General features: G+C 39.2%; 3 protein-coding genes across 3 annotated transcripts; 1 reads left to right on the top strand and 2 right to left on the bottom strand.

Annotated features, from left to right (window-relative positions):
- Positions 1-1,161: 1,161 nt before the first annotated feature.
- On the bottom strand, positions 1,162-6,465 carry fam89a (family with sequence similarity 89 member A). Its single transcript, XM_006625660.3, has 2 exons — positions 5,995-6,465; positions 1,162-4,094 (listed from the first exon to the last, which is right to left on the bottom strand). The coding sequence occupies exons 1-2, from the start codon at positions 6,250-6,252 to the stop codon at positions 3,819-3,821; spliced, it is 534 nt and encodes a 177-aa protein (XP_006625723.1). The 5' UTR covers positions 6,253-6,465; the 3' UTR covers positions 1,162-3,818.
- Positions 6,466-8,457: 1,992 nt separating this feature from the next.
- sprtn (SprT-like N-terminal domain) lies at positions 8,458-19,329 on the bottom strand. Its single transcript, XM_015346596.2, has 5 exons — positions 18,770-19,329; positions 17,611-17,710; positions 16,780-16,908; positions 14,517-14,799; positions 8,458-12,445 (listed from the first exon to the last, which is right to left on the bottom strand). The coding sequence occupies exons 1-5, from the start codon at positions 19,081-19,083 to the stop codon at positions 11,454-11,456; spliced, it is 1,818 nt and encodes a 605-aa protein (XP_015202082.2). The 5' UTR covers positions 19,084-19,329; the 3' UTR covers positions 8,458-11,453.
- Positions 19,330-19,592: 263 nt separating this feature from the next.
- On the top strand, positions 19,593-24,195 carry exoc8 (exocyst complex component 8). The gene has a single exon (XM_006625661.3). The coding sequence runs from the start codon at positions 19,736-19,738 to the stop codon at positions 21,788-21,790; it is 2,055 nt and encodes a 684-aa protein (XP_006625724.2). The 5' UTR covers positions 19,593-19,735; the 3' UTR covers positions 21,791-24,195.
- The last annotated feature ends 2,357 nt before the right edge of the window (positions 24,196-26,552 follow it).

Below are 26,552 nucleotides of genomic sequence, written 5' to 3' on the forward strand. Positions count from 1 at the left end.
TGTTTTGCTTGAATGAGCCAAATGGCTTTACAGCTGTACGGTGGACACAGTGTACACATTTTGGCTAATGACTGACCATTATGTGCACTACTGAGCATTAAGTGAGGTTGACTGCTGCTCAGCAACTAAGCTACAGTACCAAGTAATGTTGCAGATCTTACTTCTGTGCTGAATTTCATCAGACTTGCATCATAGTTTATCTTCAGAGGTAACCTCCTCACCTGCCCCATGTCGTGTACCTCAGATATGGAAAGACACCATTGGGAACACAGACTTCTTCACATTAAAAAAAAATACACAGGCATCATGCTTGCAGTCCATAGATGTAAATTTGGTGGTGCAGTGGTTAGCATTGTTGCCTCACAGCACTGAAGCACTGGGCTCAACTTCAGATCTAGGGTGCTATCTGTGTGGAGTTTGGATGTTTCCCTGTTTGTTTTGTTTGCGTGGGTGCTCCAGTTTCCTCCCACAGTCCAAAAACATATGGGTAGGTTAAGTGGCTTCTGGGAATATTGTCTGTGGAGCAAGTGTGTGTTTACATGTCTATATTTGTGTTTGTTTGCCCTGCAAAGGACTGGCATTCCATCCAAGTTACACTCTGCGTTGTGCCAGTTGCTTGCCGGGATAGGTTCTGGCTCCCCTGCGACATTGAATTGGAAAAAACAGTTAAAACATGGATGGATGACTTGTGGAAGGTGCTGAAAAAAACAGGACAACTTTCTAAGGATTCCATTATATGGTGTAATTTTGCTCATTATTTTGTGCTCTAAAATTCTCAAACTAAAATGAAAAAAATTATTTCAATACGCATTGCATACTGTCTCAATGGCACCTCCATAATTCTATTTACTTACAGCTTTTGAAAAGCTATTTAAGAGCAGATACAGTGTTCCTACAGAACCATCTCCATTGTGCACCTGATGCTAGGAGAAAACACAGCTTACAGAACTGAGTAGAGAAATATTTAGGGTGGACCAGCTAAACGTCTCCAAAATGTATTTTAATCCAGTTACCTTTGACTCATGCAACACCTTGCTAATTATGTCAGCACCCATGTTTAGTCACCTCTGTACGCAATTACTGATGTTCTTTATAAAATATAAGCCTGTGAGGCATATCCTCCTGGATGTCAATTGTCTGATCAAGATTTGAACCAAGAGGAAAGCTTACTGCAGATTTTATTTGAAATATGTTTAAAGCATTGAACAAAGACAAGCATTAGTTTAACAGAGTTTTATATTGGATTACTCTTTAATGTGCCAGTTCTATCTTTAATTGATCACTTACTTGCATAGCTGAGTTTAAAAAAAACAGTTGAAAGCATATAAAAATTCAGCTTTGTTAAATCCTTCTTAACAACATTACAGTACAGCTGCATGGTCACTTACTGGAAAAATGCACATGGTAATCCAAGGAAATACATTTCTTGACTCAGTGACAAGTTCATTTCAGAGAATAACTTGAACAGAATTTAAATTTCACCCCAAGTTCTTGCAACCTAAATCTCTATCTCCAACTTAGGGTGCAAGTTGGCTTCCAGTTCAATCTACAGTCAACACTGTTTAAATGATACATCTGTATCACACTTACAAAGTCAGATGAGAACACTGAACTCATCAGATATCGTTGAAGCAAGCTGTAGCTCTCAGGTTAGACACAAGGCAAAAGTAATACTGCCATTTATTTTGGCATGCAAAAAAGCACTACTGATATTTTTTGGGAGGAACAATAACTTTTTGCCAGTTGGATAACAGAAGCATTTTATCATCAATGGATCACATTCTGCAGGAATTTTATCACTAAAATTTAAAAGATTACATAAAAGCAGTAATTTAAGACATAAGAATGAGCTTCATTGTTTTCAGGAAACACAAATTCAAGAAGATATGTGGTAACAACATTTTTTATGTCGTAATACCGTGAAATAAAAATTGTACATTTGATTGGTAAACAAAAGGTTACAAGCCACACCACTGCTTTACAGAAAAATGTTGTATAGATGGGGAAAATGTTTGATTAAAAAACATGACAGATATACCTTTGTAACGTATCTTTTATCTTTTTACATAAAAACAAAGGACATGCAGAGGCTTCCAAAACAGAACTGTTTTACACAATAATTATGTAACGCCTATGGTGCCAGACTATTATCTAACAAGTCTCCCCTCCCTCCATTAACTCCAAGTAGGCAATTCACTCAAGCTCCACCCCACTGCTTGGGGTGGAAAAACATGGAAAGTTGGTATCAACAGAGTACAGAAGCCATGTAGTGTTAGCACCATAAAGACACACCACTCATAAGGTGCACCAAAAACACACAGTAATCCTTAGGTCTATGATTTTTGCCGATATGGTTTCACCTATATGACTTTTTCTGTACCCTGGGAATCTGAATACAATTTTTTTAAATATGATTAATGGATATGATATTTTGGGAATATGTGTAGCACAGCAGATAGCAACAGTAATTTGCATTAATAGATAACTAGCACAGGGGGTCCTGTATCCTCTTTAACATAAGGTATTGTACCTATTCACCACACCACTAGGTAAGGCCCAGTTTTTGTTTGTAGTTTTTCAAATATAAGTTTGTCGGGATAGATTTCAACATGTTTTAAATTGTATTATGAATAATATTTCTTACATTACTTGTGTTTTCAGTGCAGACCTGCTGTAAATGTACATGTTATCTAAATATACCATTAGTCTTGATGCACACCTCAAATACAAGCATAGTAATAATGAGGTGATGTGGACCAGTTCACAGTCATTGCATGTTGAGTTCATAACGTGGTTAAACAATCTGTAAACCACAAGCAAAGGGTTAGGACTACTTCTCTCAGGTCAGCTACTTGTTGACTCTCAGGACTACTTTAGCAAACAAAGTACCATATTTGGTTACGGAACCCCTTTTCTCCATGTTTCAGTGACATCACTCTTCTCTCACTCAAATTCACCCTGTTTCTGTGCATGCTGCAAATTCAGTTGCATGTTCAAACACTAATTAAGATAAGTTTTAAATTGAGGCACAATTTGAATTTGTTTGCTTTTATCAGTTTAACATAACTAGATGAAGAAACAGCCTGCTCCTAAGGACAAAGATGCTGGAAAACCCCTTCAGTTTACTAGCCATGCTGCAAGGGTGATGCTGGCTTGGAAGGAGGGATGTATAATATTTCGACATAGGAGAACAGAGTTGGCAAGGTTAGGGTTCGACCTCCTCCTGAATATCTGACCGCTTTCCGCCTTTCACAGTGAAATTCTAAACTCCTTGCTTCTGGGAAAGCTGAAGTTGGCCGGCGCCTTGTACACCAAAAACTATAAATCACTGTGTTAAGACTTTTTATACAACGAAATTGCTTAGTTCAGTGTATAAAATATCCAGAGTTTAGTATGAAAACTATAGCACCACAAATATGATCCGAGTCTAACTGTACTGAACCAGAAAGACAATTCTTGGCTATCCAGTAGGTTTTATACTTGGATTTTTCTCTAAACAAGTGGGAGAAAAACAATGCAATTTTCAGCATTTATGTCAAATTTCCAGAATAAGTTTACCTTAAAAACATTTGTCTGTTAAATTTAAAAAAAGAAACACACCGACTTTATGCAATGCGTCAGAATTGCCTTCTGACCATTTTTATATAATAAATAGTAGTTTAATAAAATATATATAAAAGTATGTTGAAGAAAAAAAACTACAAGCCAGCATAACCAAACACTCGGCAATCTTGTTATAGAAAAGGGTATTGCCACTAGAAAAAGAGCAATTTGCCGTGCGTTAATGAAACATTCAGAGAGTGGTGTTCTCCACTCTTCTAAATGGTGATATGGAAAGAGTCATGTATCCACTTGTCCTTGCTAGTTCCATTTTTGGGAGCAGGCTCATCTATAATTGGAAGCTCAGAGGGGCTAATGCTGGAGTCCTGGTCAAAATCGTCATCATCATCAGAGTAGCCATTCTCCATGCCGTATGACCCATCCACATTGGATGCTGCCGTCAGATCCTGGCAACTGCCTTTGTACTCCTGAATCGACTCATGAAGAGACCACAACTGGCAGAGCAAAGACATGTCCTGCTGGCGTAAACCCACCTTTAAAAAAAAGAAAGAAAAGAGTGATGTTGATACGTGTCACTGATGTTCTCTGTTTACAACCTGGAATCGACACAGTTTCCAGATTCTCAAGACACGTCCAGGTCGGAGACCTCAGTTGCTTCCAGTTTTACCAACATTTCTGTTCCGTGCTTTCTTTCATGTGATCAGCAAGCAACAATAAACAAAAGGTGGGTCCCTGCCTTGCTTAAACTGCAAATTTCCATGGTGGAGATTCTAGTCTGCAGACACCACGCTAAGCAGAGCAATCACCTGATCACATCAGTTCTACAACGTTTCAGGCACACACCCCCTTATCACCATGTGTTCACATTCGGCAATAAGCCCGTTACAGAAGGTGAGGTCACCCCCATGGAACCTGGAGAATAACAATACCCTCATGGTAGGAGGCCTGGCCTTTTGGCATTTGGCTCAGTAAACTTGCTGTAAATGCCAGTAAATCTTCATGGAACAGAAAGGGAAAATTGGCAAGTTGGATAAAAAAGAGAAAAGAAAGCTTTTCAAATCAGAAAGGGCACTGGAAATCATAAGGTATCAGAAATTGGGCACAGGACCATATCTGAAAAAATAACACCACATTTTTAAGAACATCTAAGGCAAAACGGCTTATTGCTCTGTTTAGCTTTGTACAGTACCAATTACATTTTTGTGTGCTATGAACTTTAATACCTTTACTCTTTTTAGATAGCAAGACCAACCATGGAGAATCGAGTAGGTTGTATACCTAAAATACATTTCCCAAATGTTTAATTTGCTAGAGATTAAAAACTGGTTTATATCTTTAACAGGTTTACAGCAGTTTCGTGATTAAGTTTTAACTAAACTGTGAAAGGTGACTTTTCGCTTCTTAGCGATTTTAGGCGGCCCCATGTAGACTTCGTCCACATCCTCCAGAGACATTTGCTACAAAGGTTTTCCTCACAAAATCTTACAAAATGCCTTCGGCTGAAAAAGTACGCCCTCTGGATATGAACAGGCATGTTGTGTCGTATTCCTAGGCTTTCTGCAAGACTAAAAGACTATGCATACTTTGGCAAGGAATAACACAATAACCTAGTTTTTAAAAGTAAAAGGATACGTAACGCTTAGTTAAAAATCTCGCTTTAAAAAGTGGAATCACACTGTTTTTAAACCCTTTATGCCTTTTAATTCTAAAACTATACAAAAACAATATGCTGACTCTTCTACGACGGCCGATAACATCTGTTTAGTTTGCAAGTAACTTTTTTAGAAAATGAGGGGAGTAAAACTGATCGCTTCAGTTATTTAAGTCAACACTGAAAACCTAGTGCTTTGGTCTCTAAATAAATAAGACTTTTGTTTACTTTGTTCAGTATATCCAGCTTGGTCAAAACAATTCTTAACCTCTATGTACAGGAAAAGGCACACCTATGCATTTTAAAATAAAGAACATTTCGTATAAACAAACCAGAAAACATTTATCGATTTATTTACACAGGTAAAAATAAGAAGTCCCCTTTTTAAAACAGTGCCTGCTTTATAAACGCAGAAAGTTTTTGGAAGCAGGGCCATAGACCTTGCGTACTGACCAAATATTGTGTCACATGACTGAACAATCCCTTTGTCGAAATTCTCCAGAAATACATTCGCCCAGATAATGGCACAATTGTAGCGCTGAGCAAGATTAATAACTACACAATGCGGGTTTTCAACAACAGCGAGGATTAAACGATTACAGTAATCTGATGATCCTGAGGCACAGCTGTTGATTTCTTTTCACTTCATGTTTTCACTCAACAATGGTCTATTTTTTCTGGGATTTTAAAACCGAAATACTGCACAGGTACCGTTTTTAGACGAAAGGACGAAAGGTACAGTGACCCCCTTCAGAAATTCGATGGTCAGAAACGTGCCTTACCATTTCTTTCCTGAGAAGTGCCAGGGCTGCATCCAGGTTGGCTGGTTTATTGGCCGCTAGACTGTCCGTATTGCTGCGCCCGCGGCTCAGGTCGTCTTGGATCATTGTCTTCTTCGCGTACATCCTCTCCATCTCCCTCCACGACCCTCCGCTCGAGTTGAGCAAGCCGCTCAGGCTCTTCGGGAGCGGCGGTAGCCCTTCAATGCAGGCCGGCAGGACGCCCCCACCCGCGGTGCCGTTGGCTGACTTACCGTTCATACTTGGCCCTTCTGAATAGCAACCGCAACGACCCAAGTTCTACATACACCGGTAAATGTTACATCCCGTATTAGATTTCTGCATCCGGGAAAAGAGAGTATCTCTGGAAAGCACAGCGCTCGCTAAACACCCTTACTTGAGCTCCGTATCCCAAAACGTCATCAACTAATCTCCTGCAGTCGACTTCCTGTCCCTTTAACTCGCTCTCAGGCTCTGCAGTCAGCGGGCGTCGCCCTGAGTGACAGGAAAGGCTGTTTGAATGTTCACAAACATCCTCTCTGTTTGGGAAACCAGCTTTCTATTTAGGATAACGGTAACAGATTTAATGGTGCTCGGGTTTAGGCCTATGTACAATATTATACTTAAAGAAACATCTGCAGGAGACTGTTGCGTTGTTTGTGGTGGTTAATTAAAAAAAAACCTACAGGCTTGTTGCTCTACTTGGTCGCTAACTAGATTATTAAATTCCTTCTTACAATGTAATCGTTTAGTCTTTATCATTTCAAGTATTCTAGAATACTTGAAGTCTTCTTTAAGCTTTAATTGGATTGGCATTACAACAAAAATGTCCCAATCATGGAACAACAATGTAAGAGAAAATTAGATAGGAATGTAACTGGGTAGTAAGCATTTCCAGAATACCTAATATCACAATGCAAAGTGTATCTTAATATAATCAGATAAAAGGGATTGGTTCTGAATTTCATTATAAATGTACATTTGGAATAACTCCATTCATTACTTTTCTGGAATATACTGTCACAGATATAAATGCTGCAAACTGCTAAAAAAGCTAATCAAATTTCTTTTGAAATGGATGTAGCTGAAAATTGATAGGATCCACTACGTTTAGCTTGAAGAGACTGAACTTGGAACATTACTAATACAAATAATAAAAAGGCGTAACTTCTCTTTCAAAGACTCCTCCTCCAATTACACAAGGAATCTATGAATATAAAAAGAGATCAGCTGTACGTTTTGAGAACCTGGCCAGAGCAGAAAATTTTTAAATCTTTAAAATTCTCCTTAGTAAGGGTAATTGTACTGCTTGGGTCAGACTGTTAAAAATAAACCAAGACACATGAAAGCATCACTACAAAATGATGTCACAGAAGCCGATACCCTGCCTTCTTTCAATAAGATTGAAGATCCTTCAAGGTTGAGATCCTGTGATCAATTAGCTTCTATCCACTAAATGGCTCGATGGACTGAATATTGGAGTCCATCAAGTGTTTTCAGTATCTGTAAATCTCCAACTTCATTAGAACAAATAAACGCTTTAGCTATCTTAAGCAAATTATGAATTCAATTGGTAATTAAGTAGTCAGGTGGAAGGTAAACCAGAAACCATTTATCTCACCAGCACAGGAGACTGGCCCCATGGTCTAGTTTTTTAACAAGGTTGATAATCTCATCAATAACCTATTCATTACTTGGAAACACTGACAAATAACACATACAGTAATGTCATAATAGAAGCAGGTAGCAAGAACAAACTTCAGTCCAAGATGGAAAACAGTGAATGAAATAGATGATAGCAATGAAAAGGCCTTCATACTGCATTTTTGAGTTTCATATTCACATTGTTTTCATCCTTCAGTAAATGTGAGAAATATATAAAATAATGCCAAGTATTTCGATATATAAATAATAGCATAGACATTCAGGGGATACTATGGTAAAATAATGCATTAATAAGACAGCATTTAGAATAATGTGCACAGCTGTGGTCACCAGGTTATAACAAAAAGATATTGCTGCTTTGGAATCAGTTCAAAGAACTGCCATAACATTCCAGAACTTAAGAAAATTACCTAAACAGCTTAAAAGATTGGTCTCTTTTTAGTATTAAACAGAAAAGACTAAGCAGGAACTAGAAATATAACCTCCAATGTACAAGGTAATATCACAATTCGAACCCATGACATATCCTCAGGAACTACAGTGACACAAGCAGCAGAAGACTACTAGCAACACTGTCAGAACTGTGGCTTCCCTTACAAAAGGGCTGGACTAGATTCTTCCATCACTCGCGGTGTGTTTAACATGAAAGAATATGGTCATGCTTGATAAATGTATGGTAAACTGTGATTTCATCCATCAAATAAACAGCCAGGTATACTCTGAGGATATTCCCAATTCTGCTAGTTCTGGACTTGGGATCCAGAAGACATCCGGGAGACTATTCAGAAAAATACAACTCTGGAATTTTTAATATGATTCTAATTTATTAATTTATGAACAATTCACAATCACATGGAAAAAGAAACAAAAAACAGCAAAATACTCTTAAACCATGGACCAATGCTAACAATTAACAACTCAAAAACACAGCAGCATTTCAATGGCAAAGTTTTCGAAATGCTCCCACCAGTGGTACGGACTGCCTTCTCAATGTCAGAGGTTTTTATCACGGGATCTTTTTAACATATCCTGTAAAGCATATGGTAAAAATCTAGAAGTAATCTTTGTTCAGAAACAGAATTGAAATTCTTGGCTAAAACACTTTTGGCTAAAAATGGTGTATAATATTCACTTGCAAGTCAAATTCTAGTAATTACCTGGATTATATTTTAAAATCCAATAATCCAATAATTGTCTACAAACATCTTGTAAAAACTGGCACAAGTGAAAAATATAAAATCTCAAAATAAAGAACTTGTCAACAAGTCACAAAAACAGTAAATGGAAATGAGGTGTTTTGATTTAATTACTTAATAATAATTCTTGATTGTGATTAACACATTTTCATTGTTTTAAGCCAATAATGAGGAACAGAATTGTTTGATTGAAAATAATCCTGTCTACTATTTTTATCTCTATTTTGAATAAACAGCTCTTCCTCAATTTAAATAGCCAAATCATTGAAGTGCTGACCTAAAAAGAATCAGACACACAGTAAACACGCTGCCAGAATAAGAGGAAAAAAGTCACTGTTCTAACAGTCTGTTAGAACATGGGGAGAGAAAGGGCAGCTCTACTGCCAACACTACCTCATCTTAATGATAAAAATCCTGTAAAAGTAAACTCTTCCTTATTAAAATCAAACTCTTCTTTTATGATCCTTTCAAAATATGAGCATCTCACATACAACACAAAGTAGTACAACTCTTTTGAAATGTAATACAAGTCTGCAAAAGGAACTGTGCAGGTACAGTACTTCTCACTCCGAGAAGCAGCAACACTGATGATGTGGAGTATGTTTTGCAATCTTTAAGGCTTTAGGGTATCTCATTGTTTATCTCATTTTTATCAATACGATGAATCAACTGTGTTAGCCTAAGTCTCCACTTTCTTTGAAGTAAATTTTGTAATTGGTTTATTCTACTGAATACCTGACTTAGCATTAAAAGGTGCACATTATGCCCTTTCATTCCATGAATTCCATCGCAGTACTTACAACAAGCTCTTTAATTGCTATACTGATCCAGCTTTTTTTCCTTTAAATAATTACAGAGACAATTGTAACAAAACTGAGTGATGGAGTCCTGTCTGTTTCAAAGAGCTGTAACAGAAGTTGTAGTGGTCATCGCAGTGGACCACATCAGAACAAGCCTGACATTAGCCAGACCCACAGAACTTCAACACAGAAGTAATGATTCATTTTCCAATTCCTACATAATCATAGTTCACTAAATGAATCACACTTCATATAGCACTGTGTTAGAAATGGAGAAGGTTTCTGTATGTGGATGAGAAATATTAAGAAATACATGTTAAAAGTACACACTCTCATCTACAGCACTAGGAAAATAATTATATATTAAATAAAAAAATAAGAATTTTAGATATATTCAAACCAGAATTCTGCACACTTGCACAGTACTCCAGACAGAAGCACACCTAGTATTTGAAGTTGCTACTGAATCTTTAAGTATTACTGATCCAAAATGCTTTAGTCTAAAAATTCATATTTACTGAATAGCTGTGACTAGTAATTGTTCCAAAAAATTATTTTCATTTTAATAAACCACCCCTTTAATGCAATGTTGTAGTTAATTTTGCCAGTATTTCCTTTGTCTATTTTGTATACTTGGCCAACTAGAGAATGTTACTCATAGAAATAATGTGCATGAATTCAACAAAAAGATATTTTAATTTAGTTTTATCATGGTTTAGTTATAAGCTGTATCAATTAAAGAAGAGAAAGTGGTTTCAGTCACTCATTACAAGTGCTCACCTCCAGTCCTGGAGGGCTGCAGTATCTGTGATTTTTTGTTCTACCTCTGCTCTTACTGACCTAATTGAATTAATCAGCTTAACTGGGCTAATTTAAAGCTATGCAAGGGTCTTCAGCTGTCAGTGATTAAAAGAGACCTTGAAAACATTCTATGTTATTTCCCTTAAGGACAGAGATTGTGCACCTATTATAATCATCCGATTTAGGGGTGACTTCAAACATTAGGTCCACTACAGACTGGAGCCTGCATTGTACACTGCAAGATTCTGTCCAGGGTATGAACAATGTAATAGGCTTTTGTTTTAAAACATTCACTCAAATAAGAATATATTTCTAGTACACCTCGAGGTAAATGTTGTAAATGTGAAACCTGAGTCTGTGCTCCAAATACATATAAATACAATTGCACTTCTAAAATGTAAAGCCTTTTTTTGTTTCCTGGTCATTTTTGCAAATAGAAATAAATATTTAAAATGCATTTTTAATACTACTCTTCCACATATTAAAATACTTGGATTGATTTGACAGATCCATATCTAAAGTGCTAAAATGGTTCAGCAAGTGAAATTAAAGCTGGCAAAGCCGTAAACTGCAGTATTCCAAGATGGCCTGTCACAGACATTTTCCAGGGTAAATATTACCTTTGCTTTTCCGTATGCCCTACAACGCTTTTTACATGATCTCACTAAGACTTACACAGTTTACTCTGTCTATGCCACAAAAAGCATTTCAAAGGCACAGCAGGACTTTCAGATTTTTCATTACCCCTGAGCTGCATGTTAATATTGTTTACATGAACCAATGTGAGCACTTGCTGTTCTAGGAATAATTAAGAAACCATGCAACAGTATAGCCCTCAAGACTAGGAGTGTTCACTTATTAGCCAGTTATAAATATGATACTCTATTCATCCAAACCACATAGGCTGTTAAGACTAATCTAAGGTAGAAGAAGCACATTTCTTCTGTTTAAGCTTATACTTTAACAGACTTGCTTCTGGACCACAGATAACCGCTAGGCCTCACTTGAGGCAGGTATCTAAATGCTCATTGATTGTGGACTCCGGCACCTTTGTGTGGCACACAGGGCAGCTGACCATACAATTGGCAGAGCTGGGAGGGATGTTCACCACAGGTGAAGGAGTGGTAGTCACAGTGCTCTCAGCTTGAGTCTGTGGTTTGCTCCACTCTGTTGTTGTCCTCTGGAAGAAATCAAAAATGTGTGCTGAGCTGCCCTCATCCCGAAGTCTCTTCCTAGCATTTGGGACGTCCGTCTTTGACTTTCCCGGCGATTTAAAGTACTTTGAATGAAGAGGCTCAAAAGGACTTGGCTTTACATCTCTTGAGCAGCCTGGGATTTCTGAGGTGTCTGATTTCTGGACTTCAGTGGCACTTACACCTCCCCTCTTCTCAGATGCTTTGAAACCTTTCGAATGGGATTCATCTGTGGGGGACCTTTCATTTTTCATTAACTTAGATTGGCCCCTGACTTCACTTTGTGCTTTGGAGGAAATGGTACCACCTTTGCTCACCCCAGGTCCTTCTAGAGATTTTGCTCCTTTTGCTTGGAAGAGATCGTTAACAAGCCTCTGCTTAGCACCAAAAAAGTCTCTGGAATTACTTAATGGCTTTTGTAACTGACCATTGGCCTTTAAAATTCTGATGGGAGACCCATTAATGTTAACAAAAGCTTTACTGTTGCCAACAGATCTTTTCCCTGTTGGATTTCCTTTTGGAGGGACACTTTGGTTTCCTCCAGATTTAGGGTCCCCACTGCCAGTGCTGCTGTTTTTCAAGGAACTGCTCAATCCTGGCCATTCAAGCGCACCAGCGTCTTCAGCCTTCCTGTTGCCTGGTGGGGACCCGAGGAGGCTGGGAGTGCTCTTGTGCTCAGATGAGGGTCTCCCATCTCTGGGGACTTCTTGAGAGGATGTTGCCTGGGAGCTGTGTCCAAGAACAAAGCCTTTTCCACTGAATGGAATTAGAGTTCGTATGTCCAGCGATCCAGAGTGGCCTATAATGAATAAAAGAGAAAGTAAAATGTTGTGCTGTTGGATATTGGATAATTTTTGTATTTGTATTTGAAATTTGTATTCATTTTCTATACTGTTATGTGCATGGTCAGACAAGAAGGGCAGAAAAGTGCTTGCTCTTCTTGCTAAATAATTCAGGATTAATCCAGTTGTCTGTTGGGATAGTTATGTTAATTCAAGTCAAATTCTCTGCAGCAAAAATCAGTAATACTTACACATCTGAAATGGAGCTCACTGAAATATTTTTTTAGAATTCTTAAAAAATGTCCTCCAAATTTTTTTTTACCAAAAAGATTTAACATGTGATTTAGGAACTGAACGGAATACATCCAGGCTGGAATGCATTTCATTAAAAGCATTCCCTTACAAATATTAGCCAGCATGGTATTTTAGCACCACTATCAACAAACCATATTTTGCAGGGCTTTGTACAAGAGGAACTGCAGATGGGTTGTGTAGTTTTATGCTCGGCTGTTGACAACCTGATTTACTTTTCAAACATGTGAGGAAGGCTGCAAATTAGGCAATGTAACAATCGATGTAACACTGAGAATATCACATGCATTGATGATGGCAATACATGCAGTCAGCAATATTCTATACAAAGATTATATATCTTCCTTTTTCTTTAAAATGTTTTCAGGTATTAAAAAAGGACTAGCACTACAAGGTCTGCTGCCAGTCTGCCATGTCTCTTCACAATTCACACAGCTGCTACTGGCTTAGGGAGCTTTTGACTTTTATTATGTCACATAATGAAAATAATCTAATTACTTTGCATGCCGATTTCACTGTAATCACTGTATCAAGCTTCATGGAGAAAAATGTGCATTGTGAAGCATATGGCATCTACTGCATTTCTAAAATGTACATAGAGCGCCCTCCAGTGTGTACTGTTGTTCTCAATAACCATATGAATCTGTTCTTTAAGGTCCCATCTCCTAACCATAATGGTCCATAATTAACATTAAACTTCAGCTGGTCTGTGAGTAAATCTTAAAATTCCAATATAAACCCAATTCCAATTGATTCAATGCTATTCACAGCCTTCAAAGCCAACATTAAAATACATTAAACTCCTTCTTTTTATTGGTTATTCAGGAAACCATTATATACTATAATACTGTCTAGAAAGCATTATTAAAAATATTTTAATTTATTTTAAAATTATTTAACTAATTATTTAATTATTTTCTCACCATAATCTATTTGTGAAATATGATAATCTAACACCTATAACTACATACTAGCAACCATCATCACTTATTACAATGGAATAAATGGAAAATGGTTAAAGAAGGGATTTAATGTAGTACAAGTATTGCAAATCTTATAAAGTATTGACAAAGACCTAATACCTACCTAGTACCTAATGGATTTTGTCTGGACAAACTGAAAGACACATCTAGATTACATAAAGCAATTCAAAAATTCCAAATGATAACAGGCAGCTCTGCTTTACTCAGAATAGTGGTGGATGTCTAATAATAAGCTACTCAATCATGTTTTCAAGTGGATTTCATTAGACCTTTAACAAAACAGCTGGCTAAATTTCTCTTAATTAGCTACTACCAAACAATGAAATACAATAGACATAACTACCTCCTCTTAATTTCACAACCTTTTCATTGCAGATTAACAGGGCTCTGTAGAACAGGGAATCTATGACACTGTTCCTTTTAGCAGTATGAAGGAAACACTAACCATGAAAGCTCATCAAAGTAAGCAAGACAAAAGAGAGTAAATGATAGGGAAAATACTGTGTACAACTGGGATAAGAAAAACTTATCTATATAAATCAGATTTTCTTCATTAACTTAACATTTAAATTGTGGGCGACGATGTTGACAAAGCCCACATGCTAATTGCCTTCGCTAATGACTGGATAAAATCCTTGGATCAATTAGGGATTAACTATTGAAAACTAGATGGGGCATTTGTAACTTTGTTCTTTGTAACCATTCTTATGTTAAAACAAGTTATATGAGGCAGATTATACAAAGTCACATCTCTGAGCGCATTATGCAGTGGGGGTAAGTAAAGAGACATCACCTGCAGCAGTAGGGGTGGACTTGTCCTTCTGTTGAGTCCCACCCTTCTTGTTGTTCTCCGCTTTCTTGCCTTTTTTCCCATAGTCTTCAGGCTCCTTGACCTTGATGAAGGTGCCCCCGCATGTTTGCTGGTGTTGATGCCACCAGGGGTCTCGGGCAGAGGGGGCTCGATTAGTCGCACGCTTCACGTACCCAAAGAAGGGCCGGCGGGTCTGGCATGGGCCGTCGCAGCGCCACCAGTGTGTCCGGTACAGGTCCACCTCATCATGGAAGCTGTGGTAGATCTGAAAGACACCGCGGAAATCCATCAGCACTCGCCGATCATCCAATTTTGCCAAACTGCCAACCCCTCCCCCATGTGGCATGGCCGATATTGTGAAAAAATCCAAAAATAGGTTATAAAATCTAAAGTTCTCCTACTGCATTTCAAGCTAAAGTCTGTCTCCTGTCTCATTCTCCCATCCCGTGAAGCTGGCTCTGGGGTCAGAATGGCATTTATTATGGCACAAAAGAATAGGAGTCATACTCATCATGGGCCAATGCACAGGTGTCCACTGTTGGGATTAGCTGAGACTGGAACTGTTTTTACCTGCCTTCCTGCTAAAGAACATAAGATCAGTTATAACTGAAAAGGTACTATATTGGATCACCCAGTTCATTGTTTTTTTCAGTAAAAGGTTCACAAGGTTTAGCAAAAGTACTGGAACTAGGCAAATGCTGCAGTTTGTCTTCTTGCTTGGAAGCTCATGTTTTACAAGTAAAACCTGCTTTCCTCTCTTTTTTGAAATTGACATGGATAAATCTAGGCACTTGAAAATGTCATCCTAAAAGCAGTGAATATTATGAATAAAAATGTGAAGCTTTACAGGATAGCCTTGTGTGTTATATTTGTTCAAGAACTTCACAATCACTCTGAATGATTGCATCGCTTAAGATCATTAAAATAATCAGAAAAAACTGAAAATAAAATAATGGTTATGTATTGAAAAATGCATTGTGCAGACCTAAACAAATTTAAATGTCATACTCTATATACTATTGCAGCCAACAATAAAGTAATATGAAGAAAATGTAGTTCCTTTATTCAAAAACATTAAAATAAAAAATTAAGTGATAACTGCATAATACACAACAGAACTAGGCAAAAATAGAATATTCCTATATATTTATAGTAAATATACATATTCCTTTGATTTATTAAGAGCTAAATATAAAGCACATAAACATAACATGACAGTTTTGCAGCAAAGAGAAAAGAATAAACTAACATTAAGCCACATGTCATATCTGGGGTAATATTATTCCATCTATGAACTGGCTTCATCACTCTGTTCTCCTGCCCACTGATAGCTGATGTGTGGTGAGTGTCCTGTGTGCTCTATGGCTGCCATTACATCATCAAGGTAGGGGCTACACATTGGAGGTGGTGGAGGGGAGTCTCCATTACTTGGAAAGTGCTCTGAGCAGAGCAGCCACTTGAAATTCTGTAATCCTGTAAGGATTATTATAATCATCATCATCCAAAAACCTGGCACACCACCTTATTAGTTCCATGTTTATCCACAGGGCCTATGTTACCATAGACAGAGAGGTCAGATGAGTTTCAACAGATCTTCCCTGCCTCTCTATATCTGGGGTAATGGGCACTTATTTTACACATTTTAATACATTTTGGAAATATGTGAGGTCTGTGTTGAGCTATATGTGGGATAATATCATCCCCCATCTCCTGAGATATGAAATAACTCAATGCTCTTGACTTTTAATGCTTTACAAATTAGTTTTCTTAGCAGCGATAACTGCAGCATAAAAGGCTATGGCATGATATGTAATAGAGCCTGATTTCTTTTTCTTGTGTTTGGTCAGGATGTTTACATGATAATTTGCTTCTAGAAAGAAAGCTTGGCAGCACCCTGTACTTTTTGCTACAATGTTGGCTTTGGACACTGCTCGTATATCTGATGTTTCATATTGATTGTCTTAGTACCTTTTGCTCCCTGTTTTTCTTTCTTTTCTTTCTCTTTTGTTTTTACTTTTGTTCTCTCCCCTCCTCAGTGGGGCTGGGGTTTAAATAAATCCAAGACTTGTTCAAGAAAAAAAATCAACGTTATGACTTAAGAACAAAACCTCACTGTGGTGTTAACGCAAAACAAAAAACTGAAATAATTTGAAGGACCTTTTAAATAACTGATTTTTATTTTTGAAAAACAAACTCTAATGTTGTTCTTATATAAAAAGTGCTTTCTTCCCCATCAGTCACCTACAGTAATGTTGGTCCCGCTGGCTTTGTTGATCCTGTTCATATGCTTGCAGAACTCTGGTCCATGTCCATCCCGATCGCGGTTATTTTGAGTGACAAAAAGCAACGCATGGATCATCTCATGTAAGAGCGTCTGGAAAAAAACACAAATATTCAGTCATACTCATGTCATGAACTTTTAAAAAAATAACCTTTTCTACTTTCTTAAGTTCAGTGCACTGAACACTTTTCCAGACATGTGACAGCATTGAAAACTCAGAGGGAGATGCGTATTTACTACCTACTGCAAACAAATGCCTTGACTTAATCACTTAAGTGTGTAATACAGTGAATGTAGGAATTTAATAGGAAATTTAGAGTGGTAGTATATGCAGACTGGTGAGGGCTCAGAAAGTATAAACTGAATGCATCCTGGATTCACGTGAGCCCCATTAAAGACCAGCTGGATGAGCTGGGACAAAGTTTGGCATCTAGGGCTCAGAGACCAGTGAACCAGCCCAGTGATGTGTGTCTAGGCTCTTTCAGAGTAATGGGACACAATTGCACAAGACAGCATTAACAACCTGGTCAATAAAATATCAGTGCACCTGATGGTAAGGGTTGCAGTTGTAAGGCTTATGTTTCTTTTGATGCTCAGTTAACTTGTTTGGCAATAACGACAAACTCAACTTGTCCTTTCATTCACTTCTAAGTAAAAGTTACTGGATTTCAGAAATTCAGAATTCAGAAATTCAGAAAATAAAGAACAAGGGCACAAGACTGTGGGGCTTTGTTAGTTTAGCCTTGGAAATTCCACAGGTAACGCAAGCCGATGCAGCAGACCGGCAGGACTGACCTCAACCAGGTCCCGCCGCGGTCTGAGCTTCAACAACGGTTCGCTGAGGCGGATTGAGCACAGGCCTCCTCGCCCTTCGTATGAGCACACACCTGCACACCTGTGGCAGGAAAACAGCACCTTTCAAACCATCCCGCACTCCCACTTCACAGCAGTTAGAGCCATTTCAGATTTTAGGCTCCGTGAAGGGTAGGATCTTGCAGGATATTTAAAGCTTGTCACCTTATTTAAGGAAACTGCAGAGACAAAACTGGAAATAATAAATTCTAAATACCCTGTTTACACACACATGCATATCTGATTACTTGTGTCATCAGTTTCATTTATCAAAAGCATACAGCTCACAAAATCTGAAATGGATCAGACTTGCATACAAATACAAATATGTCTACCCCTGCATCTGAGTAAATAGCAGTAGCCTCAACTTGTATAACTCCGTCATTCCCCCAAAAAACTAGGGTATTTTATGAGAAGGGAAAAAAAAACTTTTGAAATGACAGTCTAATGTTTACGAATCTAAATATCTGGAAAACTAAATATCAAGAAGTACTCAGGACTATTCAAGACTATTCAAGAGCTAGCCTAATTTTTAACACTTGTCCTACTGTGCCTTAAAGTGCGCTCCACTCCAATAATAGTAATACTAATATATAGTACTGTATATACAATAGATATAGGAATATTTAATATTATATAATTATATAAGCGTTATATTCACAACATGAGAATCAGATAAGACTTCTTCCAACTATGTGGCAGACTTTTACAAACGCCAATCATCCACACAATTTAAACGGATTAAGCAGAAAGCAGATAATTTTAGTATTTTAATTATCTATGCACATAAGAAGAGCAAAAAAATACTCGGTAGATTTTTAAAGCTCACAAAACCATACATGGATCGAACTGCTAATAAAACTCTTTAAAAAAAGTCTTACTTTCTTTTTAAAGGAGTTTAAATCTATCATTAGCTACAGTTTTTGAAATGTTGAAATATAAACGTGGGGTATGAATCTGTTCGACATTATTTATCACGGGTACTTAGCGGAACGACTATGAAATGCAGTAACATCATGTTGGAATATAAAACGTGGCAGCGGAGCATCTCCAGGGTATACTGGATGTCATTCCCAAGCAACGGAAAAGTTGGGTGGCTTACAGTGTCATTCGTGGGCTCCATTTCACCTCCACCCCGGCCAGTCTGCCCCAGAAGAACATGTCGTTGAACTGCAGGAACATCGCCCTGACATCGGGGCTGGGGTCCAGCATCTCCCACGACTCGTCCACTATGGACAGCGGTCTCTCAGGTCTAAAAGAGGACCGAGGGTAAGTAACAAGCTCATCACTGGTTTCCACTCTCCTCTTCTTATTTTGAACGTAATCGTCATCGTCGTCAACGATGGAGACGGACGCTTCTTGATCAAATTGGTCCTGTAACTGAAGAGCTAGCAAGAAATCCTCGTCCATTGACATCCCAATACTAGCACTGTTCACTGAAGCTAATTACTAGTTAGCTATCGTCAAAGTGAAAAAAAAGTTAGTTTTCCCCATCTCTATTTCTTGTGTTTTTTCAATGAAGACATGACGGCAGTTTCATAAAATCATTGCTATTCACATAAAAGTGTAACATCTTATCTTTAAAAAACAAACTTAACAGCCCGAGTGTATAAAACCAACCACCTATGTTGAATAAAAAATGAACAGCTGCTATATTGAACTGCATGCTGGGATACGATTACCCTCCCTCGTCTTCTTCCTGTATATCATTGTCCTACTATGTACTTACTCGGAGTTCATGGTGATAAATTTATTCCAAAAAATATGATAATGGGAGATTATCTGAATTTTTAAGAAAAAAAACACACTTTTGTTGAATTATTAAACTATTTTTCTTTTTTTATTACACAAGGAACCATATTTTTATTAAATTATTGAATTCTGTTTTTTGTAGAGCACCTCATTGTTGGCCACCCAGAAAAAAAAGAAGGTCCTATGATTTCACTGGGAGTTGGTCAGTTTGTTATTGTAAGAGGTTTCCGGCTGTTTCCGTGAAATAATTCGGACACGCAGTATAAACATAAACCTGACGAGTTTTTTTTTCACTAGTGATACTGTGAAAAGGGAAATGGCAGACACTGCAAACAGACTACGTAAGCAACTGGAATCGCCAAATTTCGATCCACAGAATTATGTTAAGCAGCTCTCTCAGCAGTCAGATGGTGACAGAGACCTGCAAGAGCACAGGCAAAAAATACAAAATCTGGCAGATGAGACGGCACAAAACCTCAAGAAGAATGTCTACAAGAATTACAGACAGTTTATCGAGACTGCCAAAGAAATTTCTTATTTGGAGAGCGAAATGTATCAGCTCAGCCACATTCTAACCGAACAGAAGAGTATAATGGAGAGCATCACTCAGACGCTGCTCTCCACGGACAAAGATGAAGCTGCGAAGGAAATGCTGGCTGCCTTCCCGAAGGAAACCGAAGAGTTAAAGCAGAGAACGCTAACAACACTTCTGGAGAAAGTAGAGGGCTGTAAAAACATTATGGAGACCCCTGGAAGGTATTTAGTTTATAACGGAGATTTGTTGGAATATGATGTTGATAACATGTCCCAAATCCAAAAGGTTCATGCCTTTTTGATGAATGATTGCCTTCTCATTGCTACTTGGCTTCCCAACCGACGGGGTGCAGTGAGGTACAAGTACAACGCCCTGTACGACCTGGACAGCTTTGCTATAGTCAATGTGAAAGACAACCCCCCCATGAAAGACATGTTCAAAATCTTGATGTTTCCAGATAGCAGGATCTTCCAGGCAGAGAACAGTAAGATTAAGAAAGAGTGGCTGGAGATTCTGGATGAAACCAAAAAAAATAAGGCAGTGAAGGAGAGGCACAAGAAAGAGGAGGAGACACCCAATTCCCCAGTGCGACAAGAAGTGTCAAACAACCCTTTTGATGAGGAAGAGGCCATGGGTTTGCAGGAGACTGTGGACTTGAGCTTAGAATGGATTCAGGAGTTGCCAGAGGATCTAGATGTCTGCATTGCACAGCGTGACTTTGAAGGAGCTGTAGACCTGTTGGACAAGCTGAATGAGTACCTGAAAGACCAACCAGTGAACCAGGCCGTCAAGGAGCTGAGGGTCAAGGTAGATGAGAGGGTGCGGCAGCTGACCGAGGTCCTGGTATTCGAGCTCTCCCCAGACCGGTCCCTGCGGGGTGGCCCCAAAGCCACACGGCGCGCAGTTTCCCAGCTGATCCGTCTGGGCCAGTCCACCAAGGCCTGTGAGCTCTTCCTGAAGAACAGGGCAGCTGCCGTTCAAACAGCCATCCGTCAGCTGCGTATCGAGGGTGCCACCTTGCTGTACATACACAAGCTCTGCAACATCTTCTTCACCAGCCTGCTTGAGACCGCCAAGGAGTTTGAGATGGACTTTGCTGGGAACACTGGGTGCTACTCCGCATTTGTGGTGTGGTCTCGTTCAGCCATGAGGATGTTTGTGGATGCCTTCAGCAAGCAGGTCTTTGATAGCAAGGAGAACCTCTCCACTGCTGCCGAGTGTGTGAAGGTCGCAAAGGAACATTGCATGCAACTAAGTGAAATTGGTCTGGACCTCACCTTCACCCTCCAGTCTCTCCTAGTCAAAGACATCAAAGCTGCCCTTCACAGCTATAAGGAGATCATCATTGAGGCCACGAAGCACCGCAACTCTGAGGAAATGTGGCGCAAAATGAACTTGATGACCCCTGAGGCCCTAGGGAAATTGAAAGAAGAGATGCGCAACTGTGGGGTGGGCAGCTTTGAGCAGTACACTGGTGACGACTGCTGGGTAAATCTCAGCTACACCATCGTTGCCTTTACCAAGCAAATGATGGCCTTCCTGGAGGAAGGGCTGAAGCTCTACTTCCCTGAGCTGCACATGGTGCTCCTGGAGAGCCTGCGGGAAATAATTCTGGTTGCTGTTCAGCATGTGGACTACAGCCTGCGATGCGAGCAGGAGACTGAGAAAAAAGCCTTTATCGTTCAGAACGCATCCTTCCTCTACGAAACGGTCCTTCCTGTGGTGGAGAAGCGATTTGAAGAAGGAGTGGGGAAGCCAGCCAAGCAACTGCAGGAACTAAGGAATGGGTCACGAATGATGCGCGTCAACCCTGATAGTACAACCTCTCTAGTGTAAGAGGACAGTTTTCCAACCCATGAACAGAATTTCACAGCGCAATTCCAGTGATTGCGGGATTTCATTGCTCAGGTCGCGTGTCGTGGGAGCTGGGTTTCTGCTAAGAGAATCAGTTTGTGAGCATTAGCCAGTTGGAAATGTAACTTATTATGTTTAATTTTCTGTCATTGCTTTTGCAATTTCTTTAAAAAAAAGAATGACAGCAGTTAAGGTGATGTTACTTTCTCTGCTTAAATTCTTGAAGATGGCTACATCAGCTGTATTGAACTTTGATTTTTTTTTTCTTTTCACTTCATACTCATCTCTGTACAGCATGTGAGGCTGATTTCATTTCCTTTTCTGGTTCTGCTAAGGGATATATGTCATATAAAAATACAAAAAGACAAAATTGCCTTAAAAGACATCTCTGAGCTGATAGGCAGAAAGTGTCCAGGGTGAGTAAATTACACTTATAGAAAGTTCTAAAATCACAATAATCTTATGTCTGCCAGCCTCCCCTTGCTGTGGGTATTTCTTCAGCTTTGAAAAGTATTTCTTGTCAAGCTGTTTATACTGGAATATATACCTGTTGTAGGGAATATTCATCTAACAGTCAGAACCTTTTACATTTTTTCAAATAACCGCATGGAGGAGAAACAAATTGCCTAATTCATTTTTGCCAAAGCATTCATTGGCTAACAAAACCTCAAATTAAGTCTTTTCATTTTCATGAACCCTGAAATGGCATATAATGCATGGAAATAAAAGTGAAATTATTAACTCTCTCTTGTGCCATAGCGCTTTACAAATATGAACTAATTTTCAGAAAAAGAGATTATGCAAAATTTTGATTCAGTTATTTAAAGCTAGATTTTGAAAAACATGTAGGAAATTACAAATAATCATGTAAATAATAAATATTTCTCTAAGGTGTCCAATTGCAAATAATAATTTAGCTTGTTATTAACCTATTACAATGTAACAAAGTACCATTTGCATATTACATATTTCCAATTTCACTTACTGAGAAAATAACTTTTCTTATTTTAATGTTCTCATTAAGAAACATACTCCTTTTTTATTTGCTTTTATTCCAGCATTTTGACAGTGTGCCATGCATTTTGTGAAATCCAGCAATGTTCTAAAGTAAAAGCACTAAAAGTAAAACCTAGAAGTTAAACCAAAATGTCTTTTCCAGAAGACCTTGTCTTAAATGAAAAAAATGATCTTGATAAGTTACTGTCATCAAACATGTGTTAACGGAGGTGAATACGATTATTGAAAAGAAGCTTCATGCATCTCATCAGACTAATTGTGTAATGACTTGTAGCAGCCACTATTGGAATTTTATGTAAAAAAACTCTTACAAATTGTACTAAGCTTGAAAGGATTTGCAATAAATTTGTGAATATATAAGGGAAATCATAGTAATTTTATAAAATGTGCACTTTTTATAACCCACGCAAACACAGGGAGAACATACAAGCTCCACACAAACAACACCCCAGGGATGGAATGGAACCCACATAAAAATAATGAATCTACTTCCTCCCCATAGATTGAAAATAATATAAAACTAAGATTTTATTTTTTTAACTTGTGGCAAAGTGTATATTAAAGACATAATAATGCCAGTTATTCTGGGGAGTTACTTTTACTCTTTACTCTTCAGCACATACAGTGTGGTTACTAAACTGATGTGTAACCACCCCATTTCTAATAAAGGATAGTAAACTAACCCCAAGTGATGTAAAATTGTGGGTGCTTCAATAATATGACCAAAAGGGTGTTTTGCACTTTACCGTCTTATGTGAACATTTGTAATGTTTTCAGTTAGGTAAAAAAAATGCATTTATAGCAAATGTGTTCTTTATAGACATCATTATCTTACTATCGACAAAAACTTACTATACACAAAAGGTTGTAGGAGTATGGAACAAACTAGGCTGGCTTCTTTAAAGAAACATGGATGAGATGCTAGGGCCAAACTACTAAGTATTATTGTTAAAAAATAAATCTATTATGGAATGAGCTGCATTGAGATATAATTTACATACAGTATGTTTGAATTATAAGTTTTCTGCCTTTTATAGAAACTGATGTTTCCTCAGACTGTAAAGAATTCGCTATAGAAGCTGCCTTCAGAGATCAGGGTAAGGGATATATTATTACTGTTCCTTACAGCTGTACTTGTACCCTGGAGAATCAATGTGGTGTCACAAAACCTACCTTTTGACACAATTACTGAAATTCACACCATATTAACCTGAAGTTGTATATGGAAATAATTGCTCATGTAGATTATCAGAGGGTGCTGGTATATTCTTCTGAAAAGAAGACACTACACTCAGGGACAATAATGTAATTACCTTTAATAAATAATTCCCATCTTCCAAACATTCTAGTAATTACAGGATTTGGAATAATGTACCCTTAATGTTGTACAATAAACTTTTTTCAGAAATTCAGACAGAAAGGTGAAGCACTATGATGTGAACAAAGGGCATTTCTTGGAATGACAAAGTAAGACGAGCCTGCCTTTTCAAAAACTACTCCCAAGCAAGAGTAATAATTAAAGGAATGTGTGTTATTAGTGACTGGGACACATAATGAGAAGCAGAATTAGGACTTAATGCTGCCACCATGCTTGACCGTACATGTGCATGTGACTGAATTTTGATTTATGCTGGGTTTGCACAGATGTAATACCTTGCATTCAGATCAGAAAGTTCCAATTTTGACTTATCTAACCACAAAACATTTTAGCACCATAGACTGTGTAAAAATCCTAAATCCAGTTTTAGCATTCCAGATTGGGATTTTATCCGATAACAAAGCCTAACATCCCCTCCAGCAGGGTATCAGCCACTGTGGGAGCGCTTTGGTCGGGCAGGGCATAGGCCTCGGGTCACTTAGTAAGGTAGTCCATGTCCTAGTTACACAGCCCCCAATAGAAATACCCCTGGAGGCACTGTTGGGTTTTTGCCAAGCTGAAGTGCCTGCCCCACGCCCCTCAAGGGCCGCGGCGCTGCAGGTGGTCTGCCTACCAGCCTGGGGACCTGGTCTGGGTCTACAGCCCACGCCACCGTAAGGGCCTCAGGCCTAAGCTGGCACCCTCTTGGGAAGGCAAGGTCCTGGGGGCGGTGGGCGAGGTCTGCTACAGGGCCCGGGGCCCGGTTGGGAAAGCAGGGGAGGGTGGTGGTCCTGCACCAACACTGCTTTGCACTTTATCGTGTTCGGATAGAGGCGTCTGGTGGGGATGCCCCGGCTGCAAGCCATTACAGAGTTCGAGTACAGCCTGTGGGTTTTGTTCAACGTTGCCAGGATTCCTGGACGCCTCAGGTGCGGGCACTGTAGCGCCCTCGCCGGGTGACGAGGAGGAGGCGCACCCGGGTACTCCAGACATCACAGAGCAGGCTGGAAGTTGTAACCGGGGTAATGATCCGTGAGTCCGCAGAATGACCACTAGGTAACCCTGCTAATGTAAATATGTTTAAACAGTAAGTTCAGTGTTTACCTCTGTTATTGTCTGCTAATGTTCCTTGATGTCTAACCACCCTGAAGCTGCATACGTGTTCCGTTTAATTCCTAAATGTATGTGTCAGCCTTGAGTTTGATTTGGTCTCTGTTGCCTAAAGTTGGCTGGTGGAGGCTGAAATAAAAAGTGCTCGAGTGTAAATCATGCGTGTTGTCTTGCTTTTTCCGGCGTAAGCTGTATACGCTACAATGTTAACTATGTGAGAAATCTGTACCACACAATTCTGATACTGGATACTGGCTTGTATACATTTAAAGGGACATTTAATAAAGTATTAAGTAAGTCTAATATAAAACTTTATTTTCATTTTCATCTTCAGATGGTCCTGATGTTGTGATTTTCGACATTTAGAATTTTTGTGAATACTATTGCTATAGTGCTGTAGGTCTTAGTTTGAATAAATGAGGACAACGAAAACACTGAAACTAACCGTCTTCTCTTATTGTGGTTACCTCGCCCGGCACCGTGGCAGAAGAGCGCCCGGCTAAGGTGCACAGCAAAGGGCAGGAGGGGAGTAGTAGCAAGAGTCCACTGGGTGCACTCCAGGCTCGCTCATGCTGGGCAGGGAGGTGCGCATCTGGTGTTAAGTTTGCCACCGGGAGGAGAGTTGGCATAGCCAGCTGGGTCAGATTACGAGTGGGACCTGCAGTAGCTGCAAATACACAGCTTCACCCGAACCCACCTGACTCAGGCGGGGGTACATCAGAAGTGGTATTACAAACTGCACTGAAGAGGGATCCCCTTCAGGCCTTGGGACCTCGAACGGGAGGGCGTGGAGGAGCCCCTGGAGCAGCCAGGTCCAAATTTGATGCTGAGGGGGCAGACCACCAGACTCCACCTCGCTGCAGCATGCGCTCTGTTGGGAGCCGCAGAGGTTAGAGGATTTTGTGTGTAGCTTAGCTGAGTTATTCGACGTCGGTGGGACGCCAGACGTCTCAGATGGGGGCAGTGTGGTGGCCTCATTTGGCGTTGCGGCTGAAGAGCGCCTGGCTAATGCGTGTGGCAAAGGGCAGGACGGGAGTAGTAGCCAACCTGGGAATTAAGGGTCACTGGCCAGTGCAGTTGACTATCCTGTGTGATGTACATGTACCACAGTTGTCGGTACTGTCAATCAGCGTGTAAATAGTTATTCCCGGTTTGTACCCCTTTAGGGTGGAACCCACCTGTCACCCTATTTTCATCTACCTGTACTCCGAATGACCCTAGTGTGCTGTACCTCACATTGGGCTTGTTCTTGCTGCTGCT

This window comes from Lepisosteus oculatus, chromosome 2, assembly GCF_040954835.1.
Source record: "Lepisosteus oculatus isolate fLepOcu1 chromosome 2, fLepOcu1.hap2, whole genome shotgun sequence".
In the NCBI taxonomy this organism is placed as follows: Eukaryota; Metazoa; Chordata; class Actinopteri; order Semionotiformes; family Lepisosteidae; genus Lepisosteus; species Lepisosteus oculatus.

Excerpts from the sequence above, each read along its gene's own strand:
- fam89a (XM_006625660.3), bottom strand. The coding sequence starts at position 6,252 with ATGAACGGTAAGTCAGCCAACGGCACCGCGGGTGGGGGCGTCCTGCCG. Across the intron at positions 4,095-5,994 it reads CACTTCTCAGGAAAGAAATG|GTGGGTTTACGCCAGCAGGA; the intron begins GTAAGGCACGTT and ends TTTTTTTTAAAG.
- sprtn (XM_015346596.2), bottom strand. The coding sequence starts at position 19,083 with ATGTCAATGGACGAGGATTTCTTGCTAGCTCTTCAGTTACAGGACCAA. Across the intron at positions 17,711-18,769 it reads TGGAGCCCACGAATGACACT|GTGTGCAGGTGTGTGCTCAT; the intron begins GTAAGCCACCCA and ends TTCCTGCCACAG. Across the intron at positions 14,800-16,779 it reads CCAGCGGGACCAACATTACT|ATCTACCACAGCTTCCATGA; the intron begins GTAGGTGACTGA and ends GGTGTCTTTCAG.
- exoc8 (XM_006625661.3), top strand. The coding sequence starts at position 19,736 with ATGGCAGACACTGCAAACAGACTACGTAAGCAACTGGAATCGCCAAAT.